We start from the raw sequence: 25,594 nt of genomic DNA, 5'->3' as shown, positions 1-25,594 counted from the left end.
TTAAAAAAATACGTCTTGTAAGTTCGTTTAAGATTAATAAATTTAAGGCTTTTATAAGAAGACAAATAAAAGTTGTCTAACGACAATAACTAATAATTTTTTTAAAAAAAAGGCAAAATAAAAAATGTTTACGAGGATGTTCTGTGACATTGAGGTTAGCTGTCTAAGCATCGTTTCTTTCTAACAGTAGTATCTTCCTCAACAAACCAATGCATACTCGCTTGATGCAACCAATTTGAACTTTGAAGTCCTCTTTCAAATGTGGGAAAATTTTAATTCGATTTGAACTTTAAAAGAAATGATGTTTACCTCTCTATAACATCTTTTCCTTTAAAAAAAGCCTCAATACACTTTATCAAATAATTGTATCAATTGAAATATCTTGGACGATTATTCGGTTCCTATTTTGAGCGTGATTGTGTATGAAAATTTCAAGCAAATCTGTTCACTTGAATTGCTTTGGAAGATCATCACGTGGGTGTTAAGTCACGGTGTAAATGGTGTTCGTGTTTCCATGCATAATTAGTGAACTATCTATTTTTGTGTATGACCTATGCGGAAATTACAACAAAAGTAAAATTGGGAAGAAAAAAAACACATAGATTTACGTGAAAAAACTTATGAGAAAAACCACAAAGAGTAGAGAAGCAAACTTCAATATGTAAATTCAAGTACTAAAAAGTTGGCTCAAAAAACCTTAAGACTCCTTATGTTTTTTCTTAAAACCTAATAACTTTAGAAAATAATATGTATACTGCTCCGTACCATGAGGCACAGCCCTTGCACCCCCGCCATGGATTGGTGTTGGGCTACGAGCTTGGGCAGCCCAAGCCATCCGCTACCAACGCTAAATATCCATTTTTTTTCTTAAGTTGGGTCACTTCAAAATTCAATTTGAGTATGAAAACTCAATTGGAGTCGAATATTTGAGACAAAATTAAAGAGACACTCAACAATTTTAGATATTATGTTGACATTTCCTCTAGATATTTAATTTCCATATGCCACGCTATTTTCGATATTTGTCTCTCTAGAATCTACTCGCTCCATCCAAAATTTAAACAGCGCACAATTCGTCGAAAAAGTAGTGGGTATTCCCGGATGACCACGTCAGTGTAGTTCCAGTCATTCAGTGATCAACACGTGGCTCGGATGGGGTTTCAATTGGACAAATCCGAGGATTCACTCCCTGTGGAATTTTCAATTATTCTCCATCGGTCATCATTCTCCTCTGAAGAAACCAAGCTTCGATCATGGAGGTTGCTTCAGCAACAGAGGCCAACAACGCCGTCTTCTCGCCATCCAGCACAAAGTGCCAAGTCCGCCTCCTTCCGTCTGCACTCCCCGAGCCTCAACTCCCTTCGCCTTTGCCGCATCTTCAACCTCCTTGACAAGAACGACGACGGCCTCATCACCCTTAAAGGAGCTCTCTCGAGCTCTCGCCCTCCTCGGCCTTGACGCTGATCACTCTGACCTCGAGTCCATTCTCCAGTCCTACATCAAGCTGGGGAGCAACGGCCTCTGGTTTGACGATTTCGTACCGCCACAACCCAATCGATCGACGAGGCCTTCTTTGGAGGGAGGAGGTGCAGGATCGCCGTTGCGGGAGGATGCGGATTTGAGCGAGGCCTTCAAGGTGTTCGACGGGACGGCAGTGGGTTCATCTGCACCTGGGAGCCGCAAGCAGTGTTGGCGAAACTGGAGATGTCGGAGTGGGAGGAGATGACGCATTGGACACAAAGTAGGAAAATTAAAAAACATATATCATAAACATATTGCATTTATACCAATTTAGTTTAATCCTTTCGATTTCACCAATTTATTCGTAAACATTTTCATAATTTGCAAATTCACTCCTCAACATTTTAATTATGTCAATTCAATTTTAAAAGTTGTGACAATTTGTCAATTTAGTCATTTTATCCAACTTTGGCTAAAAACACGCTAACATAATAGTTTAGTCAATATCGACTATTTTATGTGACACAACTAACGTTAAGTAGACAATTTAAGAATTTTTTTATTATATCTTTTTTCTTTTCCTTTCCAACCTTGGGCTAGTGAAATTGCCAATCGACCCTTGCTTGCCACGGGCAAAAGCCTTTGCGCCCTTGCTGGCTATGGGTGAGGGCCACAACCATCACCCAAGTTAGTGAGTGCCAGCAAGGCCATCCCTCACTAGATCGGGCGAGGTGCTCTCCCTAGGCGAGGTTAGCTCTTGCCTAGGGTTGGCAAGGGCACAGAGGCCCTCACCCATGGCTATTGAGGCTTGCGATGCTGTCACCCAAACTAGGTGAGGGTTGTTGTCCCAAGGTTGGAAAGAAAAAAGAAAAAAAATAATTAAAAGATTCTATAAAGATATTAAAAAAATTAGAGAGTACAAAAATTATCCATGTCAATGCGTAGGATAATGAATGTCATCTAGATCGCCATGTCAGTAATTTCTAACCAAAATTAGTTAAAAGAATTAAATTGATAAATCGCCAAAAGGTCCGGGCCATCGACAATGGCCCTAGCCAACAAGCCACTCCCCCAGCCCCTCAGTTTGGCAACTCTCTCTCTCTCTCTCTCTCTCTCTCTCTCTCTCTCTCTCAAGAAGGAGGAATGACATAGGGGCTTGCTGGCTCGAGGATAGCGGCTACAGGCTCAGTGAGGGTGGTGGCTTGGGCATGGTGGGGTGGACAATGTGGTGGTGGCCTTCACCAGCGCTATAACTTGCAGGAGTAGAGGGGAAGAGAGGAAGAGAGAGAATGAGAGGCTTTGCCAATATAATCTTTTTTGGGCTACCGCAAGAATAATAACTTATTATAAGCCACAAATTCTTGAAAGAGTGAACATAATAATAATTTATAATTATTTGTTATTTTATTTTTTATAGTTCACAACACACTGTTATTCTCACAATAAATTAAAAATTGCCACTAATTTATTTCTCAAAAACCCATGAGCTAGGACTTGGTCGGACTGGAAATTTCCCGTTCAGCCCAAATGGGAAATTTCGGCTGAAACATTAAGGTGACTTGAGCAATGGTTTTTACCGATCTCTAAAACAAATTAGGAGATGAAAACGTTTAGCTCTAAACTCAGCAGCTCCTACTCAACACATAGCGAACTTGAACTATTTTGAAGTCAAAATCGCACATCCTTCGTTGAACTACCTGAAGACTGAATTAAAATGTTGAAAAAGAGCAACGCTAGACTTGCAATGAACTTGATTTTTGGAAAACATGTTTTTGGTAGCTTTTCTTTGTTATGAAAAACATATATTTTTTTTCCTAGAGCAATTTTAAGGAAACATCAATTCCGATGGACCGACAATAAACTCACTTGGTTGACAGCAGGAGGAATCTCAGCGAGGCTGAGTAGCTTCTCAAGCTTTTTGCATGAGAAATTGCTCACTCCTATGCTTCTGGCCAAGCCCAGCTTCTGACACTCTTCCATGGCCTTCCACACACTCTCATGATCTAAGGGAAGCAGATCCTCCTCCTTCACTGGAAACTTACAAACACCTGCCTTCGCGCTCACCGGCCAATGCACCAGATACAGGTCCACTTAATCGAGCCTGAGGATTCTACGCACAAGAACCGACCAACGCAGTGAAAACGTGGTTAATGAAAAGTATAAACACGGTGCTATGTAATTCATATGTCAACTGAAATTATACTTGAGGGATCTCTGGAGCGCAGGAACAACAGTCACCATGGGCGTCGCTGCACCAGAGCTCTGTGGTGATGAACAGCTCCTCACGCGAGTTTATGAGGCCGACCTTGAGGGCTTCAGCCACAGCTTCTCCGAGGGGCTGCTCGGACAGGTAAAGCGTGGCCGAGTCGAAGTGCCGGTAACCCAATCGGATCGCATCAACAAAGTGTTCCTTCAGGTTGTCAGAGAAGCCTAATGGGTACTAGGCTGTTGCGAAGCCAAGAAGAGGGATCGCTTTGCCGTTTTTGTTGAGTCCTGGGAACAGTAATCTTGGCCATGTTTCTCTGTATTTTTTCCTGACACAGACCAGACATAAACTAAAGGAATCAATCTCTTTTCATCCCGTGAACAGATCCCTGTTGCAACCATATTCCAATCGGCATTGAAGATTTTCATGTGAAGAAACCTTGCATCGTGTGAAATAAAATATTCAATGCACGTGAAGAATCATGGTTTAATGCATGAGAAAATTGTCTAAAAAGTTCTAAATCTGTTGCACTTTACCAATTAAATCCCGAACTTTTCAATTTTGCTAATTCAGTTTCAAATATTTTTATTTCTTATTAATTAAGTCCATCTAGCCAATTGGGGTAAAAATTGCTAATATGAATGACTGTCACTAATATGACACTTTTTAATAATATTTAAATAATATTTTGATTTTTTTCGGATTCAAATCTAGCAGGCAAGGGTTGCTAGCCAACCCTCGCCAACCATAGGCGAGAACTGGCCAACCCTCGCTGGCAAAGATAAGGGCATGTGAGCCCTCACCTAGGAAGGGGGAGGGCCACAACACCCTTGCCAAATCTAAAAAATAGCCCTTGCTTGCCCTAGACAAGCACCTCGAGTGAGGTTGTCACCCTCACTTGGGGCCGAGGGTCGCCAAGCCCGCACTTGGCTATATCTAGCGAGGGCTTGTGCGCCCTCGCCCAGGGCCGACGAGGGCCACCAAGCCCTCACTTGGCAAGATCTGGCGAGGGCGTCATAGCCCTTGCTGTTTTTGGGCGAGAGTCACCAAAAAGCAAAATAAGTTAAGAGCTATGCAAATAAATATGCAAAAAATATTATTAAAAAAGTGCTCCATCAACGGTGGTCGTTCAATCAATAATTTTCAACAAAAATTGGTCAAATGGATTAAAATAGTAAGAAATAAAAAAGTTTAGAATTGAGTTGATAAAATTAAAACGTTTATGATCGAATTAATAAAAGTATAATAGGTTTAGAATTATTTGGACAATTTTCCCTATAATACACAATGCATGTGAAGAACCTTGCATTCTGTGAAATGAAATATGTGATGCATGCGAAGAACCCTTGGCCTTGGGTAAAATAAAATATGCATGCGTCTGATGAATCGTGTAAAATAAAATATTCAGTGCATGTGAAGAATCCTGGCAATGTGTACTGTGAACCGTACCATTCTGAAGTGAGTGGCCAATATAATACATGCCTCGATAAATGCGTGGGAGAGTGAAGCACTTTGCTGTGGCTGGCCATGATGAGAGTACGCCCATAGCCAGAACTATTTTGCAAAGAAGATCACCAAACAAGGTCCCAAATTGTATCAAACCAAATCTTGGAGGACCCAAAGGGTGGGCAGTGGTTCTCTACAGGCTCAGCACGGCAATTCTCGACAATCTTTGAATCTCGATAAGAGAATTTCATTTTAGTATGTAAGCTCACAATAACCCCATGTATTCCCCTGCTCATCAATAAGAATAGTGGAAAGTTTTAAATAAATATCTGATATGAGACTGTTTTCTCGAAAAAAAGGTTTAGAATGAATTTTGTCTTAAAAAAAAGGTTTAAAGTGATTAACTTAGTCTCTAATAAGGATTCGAGCTCACTAATTGGCCAAATCTTCAATGGCATGCTCATTTTAGCGGCTAGAGCAAGGGCGATTTGGTTCAAGAAATTTTTGCTTTGACCTAATTTGAAGAATTCCAAAATTAAAGTTAGGGTTGTTGAATTGATAGACTCCCGGAAGCTATAAATACATGTATAACATTAGTTCATCACAAACATCAAATGTGTGAAAGTAGTGAAGTCGTGTATCCTCTCGCATCTTTGTGAAGCTGATGAGGCCAACATGTATTTCAATAAATACTGCATGATTGAGTTTCAGATAAATGCCTACAAGTTGAAATCAAGTCAGATGTTCCGTCTCTCGAACGAATTCAGAATTGAAAATTCCCTCCAATAGTGAGTAATAAAGGATAAGTTGACTATTTAAAAAATAACATTATGTAAAATTAACCCTGAAATTGGGTTTAAAATGTGAACCGTCGCATAAAAAAGCATTTTAAATAACCTTTAATTACATGCGCATGTCAAAATAAGTTAGTATTCGTATCACATTAGATAGGTAAAAAGATCTAAAATGCATAGATTTTCAAATCATGACTTAGTTTAAGATAATGTGCTTCCATGCTTTCATTTCTGAATCTATATATCAAAAAGTGCTTTCTATAGTCGGTGACATATGCGAACTTTATCTCACAGATTAAGGAGGAGAATGTATGAAGCTGACACTCACCTTACCGGCTAATGCACCAAATGGAAGTCCGCGTGCTCGAGCTGGAGTTTCCTATGCTCAAGAACCAACCACCACATTGAAAAGTCGAAAATGAGGATAATGGAACTAAACATGATACGACATGATTCACATGTTAACTAAAATTGTACTTAAGATGCACTGAAGTTTCGTGGTGATGAATAACTCCTCATTGTTAACCCCTAAATTTTAGCCATTCTATATAATCATTGAAAATCAAGCATCAACCTCTAAATCAAAATGTCATTAACATGCATATTTATCATCATAAACTATCATACGCATGATTGAAAGAGCTCCATAAAGATGTGTTTGGTAATTAACGTATTTGATTTTTAGAGTGTAGATTGAGTTGGGTAATTTCATAATCAAAGAGGAAATGAGAAAAATCAGGAGATAATGAGGTCGGATTGTCGGAAGGGGTTAAAAGATACAACTCACCTCCGGAACCACTCAACAAGAGGGAGAGGGAGAGGGAGAGTAAAAAAGGGCAAGGGGGTTCTGTTGGAAATTAATCCAGAGAAAGCAAACTGTTTGTTGTAATCAGAACATCAATGTAAAAAAAGATGATAACAACTTTATAATATTCTTTCTTTTACCAATCTTGAAGAAGAAGAAAATAATATATCACTGAAAAATAACATATAAAATTGAAGGTGAGGTACGGATAACTGAATCTCCTTAAGGCTTGGAAGAAAATAAGATATCACTGAAAAATAACATATAAAATTGAAGGTGAGGTACGGATAACCGAATCTCCTTAAGGCTTGGAGGTGAGGTACGGATAATCGAATCTTAGTTCCTGCCAATGGTGCTCCGCAGATTCACAAACTATGCCTCCCAAGATACAACACCTCGAACCTGTTTGGATTAGCACTATACAAAGAAATAACACCTCGAATCATTTCGAACCTGTTTGGATTAGCACTATACAAAGAAGATCGATCAAACCATTCAATTGAACCAGCACACCAAAAAAAAAAATCGAGTTGAGAAATCCAAAAAAAAATTATAAATGAAGCTCTATGCTCCTATCTATTTATAGAGCTTTTTAGTTCATGTACTGAAGAGATACATGAAATAAATAAACGTATGTATCCACGAGATTCATGAATAAACAGATACGTGAATCCAAGAGATTCATAAATCCAAAAATACGTGAATTCAAGAAATTCATAAACTCAATAAATACATGAACTAAAAGATACATGGATCTAAGAAATTCATGAATCCAAAAAAGATACGTGAATAGAAAAAAAACGTATATTAATTTATTGGCTTTCGTTAATTCATAAACCATAATTATAACCATAATTACAATAGGTTCACAAGCGACAAAGGCTATTTTCAAACTTCACATGTTGACCACTCTTTACTGTGACCTCACATCACTTACATATTGTACTTCAACTGCTGCTTCTATTGAGATGTTGCTCTCACGCGGCTTAACACCATAGCCGCCGCACACCGGCAAACCAGACAAGTTGCCGCCTTCCCCGACACTGGCTCGACACCATAAGTTCCAGACGGTCCCAGCGGGTTCGTGCCACTAGCGGCTGCACCTCTCTTCAGCTGAGCACCTGGACCAACCGCCTCTCCAGCCTGCACGTCGTGCTTAGCCGAGTGACATTTCTCTCTGGCGAGCACTGGAACCAACCCGACGAGTCCAGTTTTCAATAGTCCCCGACGCTCCCTCAGCACTTCAGCCACTCCAGTCCTTACCGCGCATCCTGATTGTTTCTTTGCATAAGTCAAGAATATATTAAGGCCTTAGACCTTTAGACACTAACGTCCAACCCTTTGATATTGCTAGTATGAGTACCTAGAGGGGGGTGAATAGGTATATAAAGAATTTTTCTCAATCAATTGCACAATACTAATCAAAGTAAGACTGAGAGAAGAGAAAATTGAACACGCGGTTTATAGTGGTTCGAAGCATATCAAACCTACGTCCACTCTTCTTCACCGACCTATTGGCTGGATTCCACTATGAACAAGAGAGAGGTTACAGCACAGCTTTGCCTTGATTCCACAGTGTAAATGTTCTACCACACCTCCTCAAGATTTCTCACAAATATAGACTCTCTCTTTCGTATACAAGTATTCGCTCAAAGGATTTGTCTAAACAAAAAGAGCTTCAGACTTTGGAATTCTTCTATCGCGCACACCTTGAACAACTAAGACAAAGTCTTCCTTATATACTCCTTTATGCCATCATACCCGTTGGCACTTACCAAAGGAATTCCTCCAATCTACCCGTTGGACGGAATCAATTAGGAAGATTATCCAAGCTATTAAAGGAACGTGTTGATAGCCCATCAATCTGTTCGCCCATACAATCGGGATCTTGGTTTCCATAAGCGAACCTTCCAATAATATTTAGGCAATCACCGGATCTTCAATTTATCGAGTCAATCTTCGATCAATCAAAGGACTCCGTTATGTCTTCTCCCGGCCACGAGATCTTCTCCGGTTGATAAGGTTAAATCCTCAACGGAACATCCAGTTCTGGATAACCTTTCTACAACGGATTAGAGACTGTCAATGAGGATAGACTTTGAGTCTTGAGTCTGGCTGTTCGGAGGTCTTCAGACTTTGAACAGCAGAGTCTGCAAGCCTTCAAACTAGACTGATAGAAACGTTTTGTCAACTTCAAAACACTTCAAGAAGATTTCTCCAACACCCTTACTATCATCTAGGTGTATATTGTTTTATATAAATCGTCATGCGTGATGTATCATCAATCTTGGTTGCTTGGAATGGCATGTCTTGAAATATAATGATAAGTTTTGTGAATGATATACATTTTAAAATTCCATCAATTTCACGTGAATTTTACATGTTGCATGTCACATTATTAGGGTACATTCATAGTTCATATTTAAGGGCTTCGATAGTTGGGTAAATGCATGCTAATTAGGATGCATACAAATTTAAGGCAATTTGTAGTTCTCATTAAACAAAAACCAAATAAAAAATATCATTAGAATAATATAAATTGCACGTAAATTTAAAAGTAATTAGTCTCATATCATGCACATCATTTAGAATCAATTTTTAGAAGTCATACCATGTAGATAATATTATTTATCAATTAAATTAAATGCATTGCATAAGATGTAAATGTTAAAAAGAAAAAAAAAAAAAGAACTAGAGTTGCATCATATAATTAATATTAATCAAATAAGTTTCAAGGTAAGTTCATTAGGTCAAGTCCTAAGGTTTGGGAGAATCTACCCTAAACGACCTGAGCAAAATGCGTGGGACTTTTGAAAGGCCAAAACTCATCGCCCAAAATCCACGGTATTCATAATTTTTCCGTGCCATGAAAGAAAGGGCTCCTCCTCTGTGCGTCCCCTTTCGTTTTGCTTTTGTGCGGCTACAACTGGAGGACTTCCTTGTGTTTGTACCAGAAAAGGAAGAAACCCGCGGGATTTTTAAAGGCTTGGCAAGAAGTCCAATTCTTGATCAACTAGTCAACCTTGGATATTTGTTTTCCTTATTTTTTAACAAATCGATCAAGCTCAAAATTGAGATATAATTTAATATGGTTAGATAATACACTTTGAAACACCTTTCTATTGCGTTGCTGAAGGGCGGATGAACAGAATTACACTGTTCAAATACAAAAGGGACTAGCATTCATTTGGCATTAAGGTTCAACACACATGGAATAATTCATTGGATAAGTCTCAAAGTTGAAAGAACTAATTGAAGCAACTAATGCTTCTTACTTAAATCTCCCCATCCCAGAGCTCTACGGTAGACTTGTAAGGTCCATCTGCGGATACAAATTCAACTCCAGGGAATCCTTTCTTCTGCGGAATCTGACTTATTTTGTTCAATTCGTCAGGACTCAAGCTCCAGTCGAATATGTCAAGGTTTGCTTTCATCCTCTCTGTATTAAAGCTTTTCACTAGCATGCTGACTCCTTGTTCATGTGTCCACCTAAGACAAACCTTCATGCAAACCACTCATGTAGCCAAAATTGGAGCTAAACCGTGTATGAAACATATTCAGGTATGTAAAGAGTAATGTACACATATAATAACCAGAGAGATGTCAACAGAGATGAGTAGTGTTCTAGCAGTTCACTTGGTTCCGTGTATGAAACATATTCAGGTATGTAAAGAGTAATGTACACATATAATAACCAGAGAGATGTCAACAGAGATGAGTAGTGTTCTAGCAGTTCACTTGGTTCTAGCTTTAAGTGTTGGACTGTGGTCAACTGATCCGAATCTCTTACAGTGATCTAATATTAACGAATGGTTATGTGTTGTGTAGGAAGCTTGTACAAGGCATACGGCAGTAAATTTTAGTTTCTTTCTCCAAACCAAATTGGTTAATTCTTTAGGATTCATATTTTATTTTACGTGACGATCATGTAGAATATTGATTTAAGATGATCAAGTGTCTAAATCTCAATCAATGTTCGTATGCATAGCATCATCGAATTCGAGAAGGATAAGGTCCATAGACACTGATAACAACCTGAGCAAGTGTCTTCCCTTTGGCTTTGGCAATCTCTTGCAGCACCTCGGATTCCATCACTCTATCGGAACCCCAAAGGGTTCCTCTTGCTCCTAACGGAGAGTAGGCAGTGATGTGTATTCCCTTTTCCTTGCAGAATTCCCTTAGCTCCTGTTGCTGCCACAGAGGGTTCACCTCCACCTTCACGGTCAAATCGCTCCCGTTTAAATCATACATAGAAGAATCACACCCTTCATGTAAAGATATTAAAAGTTGATGTGGAATGATGTGAAAACTAATGAATCTTGCAAATCAAGTCAAATGCGAGAGAATGAAATTATTTGTGAAATCAACGGGATCAATAGTGAACACAAGAGATTTGCGTTATTTAGATCGAGTGTCCATACCTATTATATAGAGAGAGCCAACAATAAAGAATCCCAATCAATTGAAGAATCACAAAATTATTATCAGTCACATATTAGAATCTTTCCAACCCCGGATTATTAGCCTCACGTAATTGCTCAAACGTCGTGGCCACTTCTCGATTATCTGCGGGCAAATCACATCGACAACTGAAGCCAAATTCACGAGTAAAGTCAGTCTGACCAGCACCTAAATCTACGAGTGCAGTGCTCTTCTTCTTCAGACTAAAACCAAAGATCCATAATTCATTCATATATATAAAGAAAGTGAGTCCCAGTAGGAAAGTGGCCGAGTCTTGAATGAACCTCCTGTGTTATATTCTAAATGTACGGCCGACCGTCATTGCCTCATCAAGGACAACGGTAACTTCCTTTTTTTGCGAGCAAAAGAGAGGCAACAATTCATAATTTACTAATTGATTTGCTTGTTCCCTCAAATTCGAGACATATATTTTAATAAAGCTGGTCACTAAATGAAAAAAATATCTATTTGCTTATAGTAAGTTTTTTTTTTTTTTTGGTAAGGAATTTGCTTATAGTAAGTTTCATGCTTGTTCCTGCCAAAAAAGCTCCTAATAAAACTTACATGTTTCTGCACTATAATTGATTTTGTCCTCCAGATTATCTATATAACCTCAGTGGTTTTTCTTTTTCTTTATATGATGTAAATGCGTGTATGACGTTCTTAAGCAGAACTCATGTTGCCAATTTTGACTCCGGCGATTATAAAATGATGCGTTTATACTTCAAGAGTTGGATTCTTTTGAGGGGTGCCAGGAGCCTCAGAGATTAGATTGCGTTGTCTATGCCATCCACATTGGTTTAAAACGTGCCTAATGGATGAAAATTTCAGAGGGCTGTGTTTTGATGGGAGGAAACTTCCTCCTATCTTTTTTGTTGATGGGTTACGTGAGTTGCATAACACACAGTCAAATCCAACATGAAAAATCACGAAAAGGAGAGAGAGAAAAAAAAAAATCCCAAAACTTAATCCTCTCTCTGTCTCTATTGCTCCAGTCGGGTTGGGTTGTGGAAGGCTTAAAAAGTTGCCGTTACGACCTTGGTTTGGCCGTCCTCGTCCTCGACCTCGAGCGGTCTCCATAGCACAGGTTGTGACATCCCCATGAGTTGTAGAGGGGAGGGAAGACATGGGAGCTCACTGGCTCGACGACAGCGGCTGCAGGCTCTGTGAGGGTGGCAGCTGGAACATGGTGGGGATGGACAATACAGTGGCGGCGTTCATGGGCACTGTATCTCGTGAGAATAGAGGGGAAGGGAAAGGCGGAAGAGGGAGAATGAGAGGAGAGAGGTTCTTGTTTTGTCAAAAGTGAATAACCTAGAATGAAGTTTTTCGGAACTACAAGAAGACTGAATTCAAAGCTTGACTTGCAATAAACATGTTTTGGGTAGCTTTTCTTTGTTATGACAAGCACATTTATCTTTCTAGAGCAATTTAAAGAAAACTTGATTTCCAAGGGACCGACAGTAAACTCACTTGGTTGACAGCAGGAGGAATCTTGGAGATGCTGAGCAGCTTCTCAAGCTTTTTACATGAGAAATTGCTCACTCCTATGCTTTTGGCCAAGCCCAGCTTCTGACACTCTTCCATGGCCTTCCACACACCCTCGTAATCAAACGGAAGCAGATCCTCCTTTTTCACCGGAAGCTCATACTCACCTGCCTTCACGCACACCGGCCAATGCACCAGATACAGGTCCACGTACTCGAGTCCAAGACTCCTACACACAAGAACCGTCCGATGCGGTGAATATGAGGATAATGAAACATACAAACACGGTACTGTATGAATTTGAGGTTAACTGAAACTGTACTTGAGGGATGTCTGGAGAGCGGGGACGACGCGAACGCCATGCGCGTCACTGCACCAGAGCTTTGTGGTGATGAACAGCTCCTCACGTGAGTTTACAAGGCCAAGCTCGAGAGCTTCAGCCACGGCTTCTCCAAGAGGCTGCTCAGACTGGTAAAGCACGGCCGAGTCGAAGTGTCGGTAACCCAATCGGATTGCATCAAGGAGGCATTCCTTCACGTTGTCGGAGGACCCAAATGGGTACTCGGCTGTTCCGAAGCCAAGAAGCGGGATCGCTTTGCCGTTTTTGTTGAGTTGAGTCCCAGGAACAGTAATCTTGGTCATGTTTCTCTGTATTTTTTACTGATACAGACGAGACCTAAACTAAAGGAATCAATCTCTTTTCATCCCATCAATAGATCCCTGTTGCAACCATATTCCGATCGGCATGGAAAATTTGCATGTGAACAATCATTGCATCGTGTGAACTAAAATATTCAATGCACGTGAAGAATCGTCGTTTTGCGTACCATATAATACACAATGCACGTGAAGGACCTTGCGTTCTGTGAAATGAAAAATGTAATGCATTCGAAGAACCCCAGGCCTTGGGTGAAATAAAATATGCATGCATGTGCTGAATCGTGTAAAACAAAATATTCAGTGCACGTGAAGAATCCTGGCAATGTGTATTATGAGCCGTACCATTTTGAAGTGGGTGGCCAATAGAATACTAACTCTGATAAATGGGTGGGAAAATGAAGCATTTTGCTGTGGCCGGCCATGATGAGAGTACACCCATAGTCAGAACCATTTTGGGAAGAAAATCATCAAACAAGGTTCCAAATTATATTAAACCAAATCTTGGAGGACACAAAGGGTGGGTGATGGTTCTCTACAGACTCAACATTGCAATTCTCGACAATCTTTGAATCTCGATAAGAGAATTCCATATTAGTATGTAAGCTCCCTGACTTATCAATAAGAATAATGGAAAGTTCAAATAAAGACTTGATATGAGACTCGAGATTTCCATATTAGTATGTAAGCTCCCCTATAGCACCATGTATTCCCTGACTTATCAATAAGAATAATGGAAAGTTCAAATAAAGACCTGATATGAGATTGTTTTCTCAAAAGAAAGCTTAGAGTGAATTTTGTATCAAATAAAGATCTAAAATGGTTAACTTAGTCTCAAATAAGAGCTCAAGCTCATCTTCACCAGCATGTTTATTTTGGCAGCTAAAGCAGGGGTAATTTGGTTCAAAAAATTTCTACTTTGACCTAATTTGAAGAATTCCCAAATTAAAGGTAGGGTTGTTGAACTAATAGACTCCTGCAAGCTGTAAGCACATGTATAATATATATTTCATCACAAACATCAAATGTGTGAAAGTAGTGAAGTCGTGTATCCTCCCGCATCTTTGTGAAGTTGACGAGGCCAATATGTATTTCAATAAATACTGCATGATTAAGTTTCAGATAAATGCCTACAAGTTGAAATCAAGTCAGATGTTCCGGCTCTTGAACAAATTTATAGTGAGAATTGAAAATTCCCCCCAATAGTGAGCAACTGAGGATAAGTTGAATATTTAAGAAATAACATTATGTAAAATTAACCCTGAAACTGGGTTTAAAATGTGAACCGTCACATGAAAGAAAAATTAAATAGCCTTTAATTACATGCGCATGTCAAAATAAGTCAGTATTTGTATCACATTAGATAGGTAAAAATATCTAAAATGCATAGGTTTACAAATCATGAATTAGTTTAAGATAATGTGCTTCCATGCTTTCATTTCTGAATATATATATATATCAAAAAGTGCTTTCTATAGTCGGTGACATATTCGAACTCAACAAGGTACATATTGTACATTGTACTTCAACTGCGGAGAATTACCAAAAAGTCATAAACCTATTGCAATTGTGACATGATTCAGTCCTAAACTTTTTTTTTTTTCATGGCCAATTTAGCCCTAAACCTTTTACTTTTGTTCCAGTTTAGTCCATCCGGCCAAAATTGGTCGGCAGGTGCCGACGTGGCAGCCTGGCCAAAGCGTCGGCGTGATTTTTTAATAATATTTTATTTTCAACATTTTTTATTAATTTTTTTTTCCTTTTTCCTTTTTTTTTTTTTGCCTCCTCTTTCTTCCTTCTTCCTTGTACTCTCGCGCGGCCGCCGGCCGGCCGGTCGTCGGAGGCGATCCAGCCGGGCGAGCCCCGCCCGGATCTCAGCGAGGAGGCCTCGCGCACGCGAGGGCGAGCCCCCTCGCTGGATTCGGCGAGGCTCGCCTCGCCCGGCCACCGCGAGTCGAGCCCTCGCCCGATCCGGCGAGGGGGCTTCGCCGTCGCCGGAAGCGAGCTCGCCTCGCGGTCGGCCGGGCGAGGCGAGCCCTCGCCGGACGCGACAGAGCCCCCTCACGGATCCGGCGAGGCTCGCCTCGCCCAACGACCGTGAGTCGAGCCCTCGCCGGATCCGGCGAGGGGCCTCGCCGTCCCCGGGCGTGAGCTCGCCTCGCGGTCGCCGGCGAGGCGAGCCCTCGCTAGACATGACGGCGAGCCCCCCTCGCCGGATTCGCGAGGGCTCGCCTCGCGCAAGCTCGCGCCCACGCGGCAGGGTGAGGCAAGCCCTCCACGACGCGACGGAGCTCCCCGCGATCGCCGGGCGGGAGCTCGCCTCACGACATTGCTTTGCGCGAGGCGAGCTCGCGCCCTTACTATCATCGGCGAGGAGGGCTCACCGTCGCGTCGCGGCGAGGCCTCCTTGCCCCCGCCGGATCGCCTTAGTCCGGCGACGGAGCCCAAGGAAGGAGGAGGGAGGAGGGAAAAAAAAAAAAAAAATTAATAAAAATAATAAATATTATTAAAAAAAAACTCGCCAAGACCGGCCCAAGCACGTCTCATATCGTGCCATTTAGAATCAATTTTGGCCGGATGGACTCAACTGGAACAAAAATAAAAGGTTTAGGATTAAATTTGCCAAAAAAAAAAAGTTTAGACCGAATTGACACAATTACAATAGGTTTAAGACTTTTTAGGTAATTCTCCATTGCATATTAGCATTATGAGTATTTACATCATTAATGGTAATTTCTAAATTTTTCCCCAAAAAAAAAACCGTCATAAAAAAGAACAGGAAAAAAAAGAAGGAAAAGAGAATAAGAAAAGATATTATCGAAAATTATGATCATAAAAACAAAAAGAAAAAAAAAAGAGAAAGAAAATAGAATAGGGCCGGGTAGGGGCTGGGCTGGCCCGGCCCTCCTTCTCCTCCTCCTCTTCTTCTTTTTTCCATTCTCGTTTCTTTGCGTGGGCCGGCCCACCTCTCTCTTTTCTCCTTCTTTTTTTTTTTTTTTTTTTTTGCGCGCTTGAGCTGGCCTATCTCCCCTTATTTCAGCCCGGCCCGCACGCAGGTCATCTTCCTCCTCGCGCTAGCCACGCTTCTGACAAAGAGGGAGGAAAAGCAGAGTACGAGCCAGAGGAGCAGGGAATCGCGAGGAGCAGATGGCAGCGTAATCCGCGGGTCGGGATCAGTCCGGCCGGTAAGCTGGCGGTGGCAGAGGCCATGCGTGCCTGCTGGTCACCCTTAAAAGTGAAAGGGCTCGCTCATTTGCAGGAGGAGAGGTCTTCGGCTAGGAGAGAGAGACCGAGAAGGAGGGTGAGCGAGAGAGCGACCCAGAGAGAGAGCAAGCTCGAGAGAGTGGTTGGTCGTCGCCGGAGGTCCGTTCGTCAGCCGCCATTCGCCGCAGCCCTCCTCTCGAACCAGGTAGGCTTTGTTTCAACCGTGTGTCCCTTGTTTCTCGGGAGGCGTCGGGCCGGAGCTCGTGCCGACTAGTTCGCGCAAGTCTGGGTCCGAGCCGGTCCTCCCTGAAAGCTGCTAGCTGTTCTAGAATGCGTCGTAGGGGGTTTAGATTTGTGCTCGCGTCTCTATCAAGTGGAAAATTCCCCGTGTCAGTAGCGCGCACACCAAATGCTTGTGAAAATGCCTAAACGATATCTGAGTTCTGTAAGCTTGTTGAGGCCGGAGATAGTTGTTCTTCGTTCATATCTATTCCGACTGTGATTAACGTGTCTCTGAGCGGATCTTGAGTATTGCTTGTGCATGCTGTGTTGATTGCCCAAATCTATGTCCCAAGTGAGCATAGGTCCTCCATGCACCTGTTTGGCAAAATGTCCTAGAGAGAACCGAGAAACAACCCTGGTTTAAACTCAGTCTGATTCGCGCTTGCTCATATATTTGTTGGACCGTGCTTGTCTTTTATGTTTTCATTGCGATTTCATGCGATTTTCGTGGAGTAATCATGTATGTTTGAGCCGGGATGTTTGCATCCGAAAATGGTTTAGCCGCCGTCGGAGTTAGGTGGCCGGCGGCGGTCTGCGCCAGTCGGAGTGGTTTGGTGTTGGAAAGGACGCCGGGTGCTTCGGCTGGTGCTGTTGTTCGGATGAGTTTCGGCAAGGAGGGTCGCGAGGAAGAAGAAGACCCGCCTCGGGAAGAGAAAGAGAAAGCAGGGAGGAGAGAGAACAAAAAAAAGGAAAAAAAAAGAAAAAGAAATAAAAAGGGGTAATGAAAAGAAAAGAAAAAAAGACAAAACGGAGGAAAAGAGGTCGGAGGGGGACGTTCTGTGAAGAATGCATGAAGAAGAAGAGGGAGCAGCAGAAAAAGACAAAATGAAAAAGACAAGAGAGAAAATCGGTTTTATATCGGACGCGGGACGGATCCGGGTTTGGGTCGGGTCAATGGCCGGATTGGGTTTTACTCGGTCCGAACTCGTTTTCACGAATATAATAATATTAAATATTTAAAATGTAAAAAATTTAATTTCAAAAAAAGTTCAAAAAAAAACTTAAAAAAAAAAAAATTCAGTAAACATTCAAAAAAAAAAATGTTTAAAAATTTCCAAAAAAGATTATAAAATCCAGAAAATTAAAAAAATCAAGTTTAAAAAAAAAGTGGAAGTTTTTACACTAAAGAAATATTTAATATTATTATATTATGTTGATTTTTACTTCTCTTTAGTTTAATTAGGATTAATTTAAGTCTTTGTTATCCTATGAAATATATTTGATGCTTTCCTTGGTTGCTAATTGTTACATTAATGATTGTGTACCTAGATGATCACCTGTTAGTGGATAAATCTAAAATTAATCAAAACTACATGAAAAAAATCGTTTTTTTTAAAATAAACAAAATTAGGTATCGAAACAACACTAATTGGTTAATTAGTGTAATCAAGTCCTTAACTTAGATTTTTTGGTTGTGTAAGAATTGAGTTATACTATCGTGCACACTTAGTTTTTAATTGACTCTAAGAAGCTAGTGGGGACTTCTTCTTTCGAAAATTTTTATGGCATCAATTGGAATACTCAATGTCGCGTGAAGTGTGGGTTTGGGAGAAAGAAAAAGGGTGCCATGAAACTATACTCGTTAAATGGGTGGGTCGGGTCGGGTTTGGATTGGGTCATAAATGGTCCAAAAAACCCATAAACGGTATTGCTAAAATAATTTTATACAACGTAAATTTAATGGACAATTTTTATAATTTAAAAAAAATATTTTAAAAAATCAATTTTAATTTTTTTAAATTATTTTTTAATTATTTTTATTTTTAAATATATTTTTTTTTTTCTTTTTTCTTTTTGTTCTTCTTCTTTGGCCGGCTGCCAACGACGGGCGACTTTCGAGGCTCACCAGGGAGCTCGAGCTTGCCCAAATCGAGTCTCGCTAGATTTGGTGAGCTTCTCCCCCTCGTCGGATCAGACGAGCTTGAGGCTCGCTGCGGTGTCGGGCAAGCTCGAGGTCGCCCCTTGATTGGGGGCAAGCTCGAGGCTCGCATGGCTGGTCGCCGCCATCGCTATCTTATGAAAAAAATAATAATAATAATAATAAAGAAAAAAGAAAATAAAAATAAAATAAAATAATTATAATTTAGGTTTTTTTAAAAAAATATTTTTTTAAAGTTAAAGAGAGAAGAGAGATATTGTGAGGTTTTGGGTGAAAATAAATGGGTTCCATTTATTTTCACCCAAAACCTCACAATCTCTCTTCTCTCTTTAACTTTACCTAAATTATAATTATTTTTATTTTAATTTTCTTTTCTTTTTTTTTTTTTTCTTTCTTCTTCCTCCGATTGCCGGACGGCGATGGCCTAAGTGACCGAGCCTCGAGCTCACCCGTTAGTGAGCTCGAGCTCACCGGGATCTGAGGCGAAGGCCTCGCCGACGCCTCGTTAAACAAGTATAGTCGAGCTCTCGAGCTCATTAAAATCTAATAAAATTATATTAAAATTCGATTTTTTTAAATATTTTTTTTGTAAATTATAAAAATTGTCCATGAAAGTTATATATATACTTTCTTAAATTTAGTTAAATGGGTAAGGAATGGATGGGGTATGGGTTGGGTAAGGTATGGGTTAAAAATTTGTATTGTAATAAATGGGTCAATTTTAACCCGACGGTTTTGATCCAATAAAATCCTTATGGGTGCTTTAGAAAATAGGCTTAACTAATTAGCGACTCATTTAAACATAAGTGGTTCATAAATGGGTCAATGATTGATTTTAACACCTCTACATGAAACAAAGGGCTCCTCCTCCATGCGTCCCCTTTCATTTTGCTTTTGTGCGTCTACAACTGGAGGACTTCCTTGTGTTTGTACCAGAAAACAAAGAAACCTACGGGAATTTTAAAGGCCCAAGATGGCGTCCACTGTACAGTTTTAGCAAGAAGTTCAATTCTTATCAACCAGTCAACCTTAGATATTTGTTTTCCTTATTTTTTAACAAATTGATCGCTCAAAATCGAGATATAATTTAACATAGTTAGATGATACACTTTGAAACACCTTTCTATTCTGTTGTTGAAGAGCGGATGAATAGATTTACACTGTTCTAATACAAAAGGGACTAGCATTCATTTGGTATAAAGGTTCAACACACATGGAATAATTCACTGGATAAGTCTCAAAGTTGAAAGAACTAATCGAAGCAACTAATGCTTCTTAATTAAATCTCCCCATCCCAAAGCTCTTCGGTAGACTTGTAAGGTCCATCTGGGGAGACAAATTCAACTCCAGGGAATCCTTTCTTCTGCGGAATCTGACTTATTTTATTCAATTCATCACGGCTCAAGCTCCAGTCAAATATGTCACGGTTTTCTTTCATCCTCTCTGTATTGAAGCTCTTCGCTAGCACGCTGACTCCTTGTTCATATGCCCACCTAAGACAAACCTTCATGCAAACCACTTATGTAGCCAAAATTGGAGCTAAACCATGTATGAAACATATTCAGGTATGTAAAGAGTAATGTACAAAATAATAGCCAGAGAGATGTTAACAAAGATGAGTAGTGTCGCAGCAGTTCACTTGGTTCTAGCTTTAAGTGTTGGACCATGGTTATGTGTTGTATAGGAAGCTTGTATGAGGCATATAACAGTAAATTTTAGTTTCTTTCTCCAAACAAAATTGATTAATTCTTTAGGATTCATATATTATTTTCATGACGTTCACTGACCTTAGCCTAGTTACATAGAATATTGGTTTAAGAGGATCAAGTGTCTAAATATCAATCAATTTTTGTGTGCATAGTATCATCGAATTCGAGAAGGAGAAGGTGCATGAACATTGATAACAACCTGAGCGAGTGTCTTCCCTTTGGCTTTGGCAATCTCTTGCAGCACCTCGGATTCCATCACTCTATCGGAACCCCAAAGGGTTCCTTTAGCGCCTAACGGAGAGTAGGCAGTGATGTGTATTCCCTTTTCGTTGCAGAATTGCCTTAGCTTTTGTTGCTGCCACAGAGGGTTCACTTCCACCTTCACAGTCAAATCGCACCCACTTAAATCAGACATAAAAAAAATTACACCCTTCCTGTAAAGTCTGATAATCCAGATTCATTTTACTCAACATTAAAACTTAGATGTGGAATGATTGAAAACGAATCTGGCAAATCAAGTCAGATCAATTATGAAATTATTCATGAAACCAATCGGATCAATAATGAACATGAGAGATTTACATTATTCGAACAAGTGTCCATACCTATTATATAGATTCCTAATCAATGGGAGAATAACAAAATTATAATCTTTCCAACCCTGGATTATTAGCCTCACGCAATTGCTCAAACGTCGTGGCCACTTCTCGATTAGCTGCAGGCACATCGCATCGACAACTGAAGCCAAATTCACGGCTAAAGTCGTCTGATCAGCACCGAAATCTACGAGTGCAGTGCTCTTCTTCTTCAGACTAAAACCAAAGATCCATAATTCATTTTTTCGTATGAAGAAAGTGAGTCCCAGTAGGAAGGTGGCCGAGTATTGAATGAAACTCGTAAGTCATATTCTAAATGTACGGCCGATTGTCATTACCCCATTAAGGACAACCGTAACTTCCTTTTTTGGCGAGCCGAAAAGGCAGGCAACAATTTAGACTTTACTAATTAAGTTGTAGGCTCGCTCAAATTTGAGACATATATTAATAAAACCGGTCACTTAAGAGAAAAATTTATATTTGTTTAAAGCAAGTTTCATGTTTGTTCCTGCCAAAAAGCTCACGATAAAACTTACATGTTTTCTGCACCATAATTGATTTTTTCCTCCGAATTATCTATACAACCTCATGGGAAAAATGTTAAAAAAGTTCTAAACCTTTTGCATTTGTACTAATTTAGTCTTAAATATTTTCACTTAATACTAATTCGGTCCTTTTCGGCTAATTTTGGCTGGATTTTGCTGACCGAGCACTGGCCAGCCCGGTCAGCTGTCGTGGCATGAGCGTTGGCATGTATAACTTTTAATAATATTTTAACATTTTTGAATTTTCTTTTTCTTTTTCCTTTCTCCTCCTTCCTCCAGCCTATCACCGGACCTCGGTGACCGGCCAAAGGTGACGACCGGCGAGGTTTAGGTCAACCTCGCCGGCCTCTGGGAAGCCTCACGGCCATTGGCATGGCTCGAAGCCTCGCCAATGGCTACGAGGGCGGCCTCACACGGGCGGTGAGGCTCACCCTCCTAGATCTAGCGAGGGTCAGCCTCGTCGGCCATGGGCGAGGCCTTGGCCATGAGTGTGGCCTTGCGCCAAGCTAGCGAGGCTCAACCTCATCGGATCTGGGGAGGTCAAGTGACACCCATGGCCGACGAGGCTTGACCCTTGCTAGATCCGGTAAGGGCGAGCCTCGTCGCCCCGCATAAGGCCGCCTTCGCGAGGTGGCGGGCCTCACCCTCGCGACCACTAGCAAGGCTTCCCAAAGGTCGGCAACTGGTTGCCGAGGTCTGGTGATCAGCTCGAGGAAGGAGGAGGAGAAAAAAAGAAAATAAAAAAATATTAAAATATCATTAAAAGTTGTACATGCTAGTACCGATCATGCTATGTCATCTGACCAGTGCCTAGTTAGCAACGTTCGGTCAAAATTAGCCAGAATTGACCGAATTGACACCAAGTGAAAATGTTTATGATTAAATTGGCACAAATACAAAAGGTTTAGAACTTTTTTAACACTTTTCCCACAACCTCAGTGCCTCTAGTATTTTTCTTTTTCGTGATATGATGTAAACGCGTGTATAACGTTCTTGAGCAGAACTCAAGTTGCCAATTTTGACTTCTAGGAGACTCAAGAGATTAGATTTTGTTGTCTATGCCTTCCACATTGGTTTTAAAAGTGCCTAACACTTACGGATGAAAATTCCAGAGGGCTGTGTTTTGGCGGGAGGAAATTTCCTCCGATTTTTTTTTTCATTGGTGGGTTACGTGAGTTATACAACCCACATGCAAATCTAACGTGAACAAATCATGAAAAGGGAAAAAAAAATTCCCAAAACCTAACCCTCTCTCTCTCTGTCTCCACTGTGCGGGTCGGATAGGGTTGTAGAAGGCTTGAAAAGCCACCGCGACGACCTTGGTTTGGTGGTCCTCTACCTCGAGCGGTCTTCATAGCACAGGTCGCGACTTTCCCGTGGGTCGTAGAAGGGGAGAAGACATGGGGGCTGCCTGGCTCGACGACAGCAGCTGCTAGCTCAGTGAGGGTGGCAGCTGGGGAATGGTGGGGTGGACAGTGCAGTGGCGGCATTCATGGGCACTGTAGCTCTTGAGAATAGAGGGGAAGATAAAGGTGGAAGAGGGAGAAATAGAGGAGAGAAGTTCTTGTCAAAAGTGAATAACCTAGATAAAGTTTTTCGGAACTACACGAAGACTAAATTGAACATATATAAAAAGAGCAATGGCAGACTTGCAATAAACATGTTTTCGTGTTTTGGGTAGCTTTTCTTTGTTATGACAAACATGTTTTTTTTTTAAATTTTCTAGAGCAATTTTAAGAAAACATGAATTCCAAGGGACCAACAATAAACTCACTTGGTTGACAGCAGGAGGAATCTCGGAGATGCTGAGTAACTTCTCAAGCTTTTTGCATGAGAAATTGCTCACTCCTATGCTTTTGGCCAAGCCGAGCTGCTGACACTCTTCCATGGCCTTCCACACACCCTCGTAATCAAACGGAAGCAGATCCTCCTTTTTCACCGGAAGCTCATACTCACCTGCCTTCACGCACACCGGCCAATGCACCAAATACAGGTCCACGTACTCGAGTCCAAGATTCCTACACATAAGAACCGTCCGATGCGGTGAAAATGAAGACAATGAAACGTCCAGACACGGTACTGTATGAATTTGAGGTTAACTGAAACTGTACTTGAGGGATGTCTGGAGCGCAGGGACGACGCGGTCACCATGCGCGTCGCTGCACCAGAGCTTTGTGGTGATGAAAAGCTCCTCACGTGAGTTTACAAGGCCGAGCTCAAGAGCTTCAGCCACGGCTTCTCCAAGAGGCTGCTCGGACTGGTAAAGCACAGCCGAGTCGAAGTGTCGGTAACCCAATCGGATCGCATCGAGGAGGCATTCCCTCACGTTGTCGGAGGACCCAAATGGGTACTCGGCTGTTCCAAAGCCAAGAAGCGGGATCGCTTTGCTGTTTGTATTGAGTTGAGTGTTAGGAACAGTAATATTGGCCATGCTTCTCTGTATCGTTTCGGCTAGACCTGACCTCATTTTCTTTTTTTTTTGTTCTTATTGTTTTTGCTTTTTTGTTCTTTTGAAGTTTGTGCAAGTAATTGGTACCACTTGGCCCTTTGCATTTGCAGCGAACTCGCGGCTCAGAACGTTTCTTCAGTCCATGGATGGATAAGTTTTTGAAATGCGTGATCCCTGAGAACCAATAGCCTGTGTAGATGGATCCCACTTTCTCTTCCACTTGGCAGATTTTTCAAGATACCCTCTGTTCCGTCTCGGTTACTCTCTCTCTCTCCCTCTCGCTTTCCGTCTCCGTTTGTGACGCCCGCTCTCTTTTCCTCTCTCCGGTTTCTCCTTTCTTCTTCTTCGTTCAAAGAGCGAACTTCTTCTCCATCCGAAGGCGTCTCTCTTCGTTCCAACCACGCCTCCACCGTCGCCACACCGATTCGTTGTCTGCCCTCTCCGTTACCTGTCTCGGTTCCAACCGGTGGAGTGGACAATGGCTGACATGGCCATTGCAACGTCGCTTTGATAGGATCGTGTCAAAGTTTGAGGATAAGCTAAGAAGATGATAAATGACTTATAATTTCTGTATATTCAGTCATATGTTTTACATTGTACAAGCTCCTATTTATAGTACAATGAATATCTAACTGGGAAAAAATAAACGAAGATACATTAAATTAAATCAAATCTCGGATTGATATAATCTATCAGTTATAATTGCTTCCAATCTTGGATTGATATCAATCACAATCTTCTCAGTCTAATCACAATCTCAGGTCCGATCCTCGCATATCTCCAACACTTCCCCTCAAGCTAATGGCTGATATATATCCAAAACGTCAAACTTGTTTAGCAGATATGTATGATGTCTTTGATATAATGACTTGGTAAAGATGTTTGTAGACTATTCTGTGGTTCCAATTCAATTTGTCTTGATTACTCATTCTTGGATCTTATCTCGAGTGTAGTGACAATCCACTTCAATATGTTTCATTTGATATTGCTAGTATGAGTACCTAGAGGGGGGTGAATAGGTATATAAAAGATTTTTCTTCAACAATTGCACAATACTAGACAGTTGAAGGAAACGATAATTAAAGTAAGACTGAGAGAAGAGAAAATTGAACAAGCGGTTTATAGTGGTTCGGCTTATATCAAGCCTACGTCCACTCTTCTTCACTGACAGCTTATTGGCTGGATTCCACTATGAACAAAAGAGAAGTTACGACACGACTTTGCCTTGATTCCACAAAGTGTAGATGTTTTACCACACCTCCTCAAGATTTCTCACAAATATAGACTCTCTTTTGTATACAAGTATTCGCTCAAAGGAATTGTCTAAACAAAAAGGAGCTTTCGGACTTTGGAATTCTTCTATCGCGCACACCTTGAACAACTAAGACAGTCTTCCTTATATACTCCTTTATGTCATCATACCCGTTGGCACTTACCAAAGGAATTCCTCCAATCTACCCGTTGGACGGAATCAATTAAGAAGATTGTTCAAGCTATTAAAGGAAAGTGTTGATAGCCCATTAATCTTGTTCGCCCATACAATCAGGATCTCGGTTTCCATAAGCAGAACCTTCCAATAATATTTAGGCAATCACCGGATCTTCAATTATCG

At 40.9% G+C, this 25,594-nt stretch overlaps 2 protein-coding genes and 2 pseudogenes across 3 annotated transcripts; 1 reads left to right on the top strand and 3 right to left on the bottom strand.

Annotated features, from left to right (window-relative positions):
• The first annotated feature begins 1,072 nt into the window (after nt 1-1,072).
• LOC120290283 lies at nt 1,073-1,848 on the top strand (annotated as a pseudogene).
• Nucleotides 1,849-3,223: 1,375 nt separating this feature from the next.
• LOC104430919 lies at nt 3,224-4,685 on the bottom strand (annotated as a pseudogene).
• Nucleotides 4,686-9,869: 5,184 nt separating this feature from the next.
• Nucleotides 9,870-13,347, bottom strand: LOC104430918 (non-functional NADPH-dependent codeinone reductase 2-like). The gene is made up of 4 exons (XM_010043634.2): nt 12,984-13,347; nt 12,647-12,890; nt 10,748-10,927; nt 9,870-10,212 (listed from the first exon to the last, which is right to left on the bottom strand). Exons 1-4 carry the CDS (start codon nt 13,301-13,303, stop codon nt 9,988-9,990), a joined length of 969 nt encoding a protein of 322 aa, XP_010041936.1. The 5' UTR covers nt 13,304-13,347; the 3' UTR covers nt 9,870-9,987.
• Nucleotides 13,348-19,787: 6,440 nt separating this feature from the next.
• On the bottom strand, nt 19,788-24,068 carry LOC104432999 (non-functional NADPH-dependent codeinone reductase 2). 2 transcript variants are annotated; one of them, XM_010045606.3, is made up of 4 exons: nt 23,645-24,063; nt 23,308-23,551; nt 20,592-20,771; nt 19,788-20,187 (listed from the first exon to the last, which is right to left on the bottom strand). In XM_010045606.3, exons 1-4 carry the CDS (start codon nt 23,998-24,000, stop codon nt 19,963-19,965), a joined length of 1,005 nt encoding a protein of 334 aa, XP_010043908.2. In that variant the 5' UTR covers nt 24,001-24,063; the 3' UTR covers nt 19,788-19,962. The 2 variants fall into 2 exon arrangements, with proteins under 2 accessions (XP_010043908.2, XP_039162160.1); XM_039306226.1 differs by having other exon boundaries at nt 20,083-20,222; nt 23,645-24,068.
• Between the last annotated feature and the right edge of the window lie 1,526 nt (nt 24,069-25,594).

This window comes from Eucalyptus grandis, chromosome 2 (assembly GCF_016545825.1).
Source record: "Eucalyptus grandis isolate ANBG69807.140 chromosome 2, ASM1654582v1, whole genome shotgun sequence".
Taxonomy (NCBI): domain Eukaryota; kingdom Viridiplantae; phylum Streptophyta; class Magnoliopsida; order Myrtales; family Myrtaceae; genus Eucalyptus; species Eucalyptus grandis.
This window is presented reverse-complemented; position numbering and strand designations above follow the sequence as displayed.

Bases quoted from the DNA above. Each gene is read 5' to 3' on its own strand.
- LOC104432999 (XM_010045606.3), bottom strand. From the start codon at position 24,000: ATGAGGTCAGGTCTAGCCGAAACGATACAGAGAAGCATGGCCAATATT. The intron at 23,552-23,644 runs GTACAGTTTCAG...TCTTATGTGTAG, and splicing joins GCGCTCCAGACATCCCTCAA to GAATCTTGGACTCGAGTACG. The intron at 20,772-23,307 runs GTGAGTTTATTG...TTGACTGTGAAG, and splicing joins TTCCTCCTGCTGTCAACCAA to GTGGAAGTGAACCCTCTGTG.
- LOC104430918 (XM_010043634.2), bottom strand. From the start codon at position 13,303: ATGACCAAGATTACTGTTCCTGGGACTCAACTCAACAAAAACGGCAAA. The intron at 12,891-12,983 runs GTACAGTTTCAG...TCTTGTGTGTAG, and splicing joins GCTCTCCAGACATCCCTCAA to GAGTCTTGGACTCGAGTACG. The intron at 10,213-10,747 runs GTTGTTATCAGT...GTTTGCATGAAG, and splicing joins AAGGGAAGACACTTGCTCAG to GTTTGTCTTAGGTGGACACA.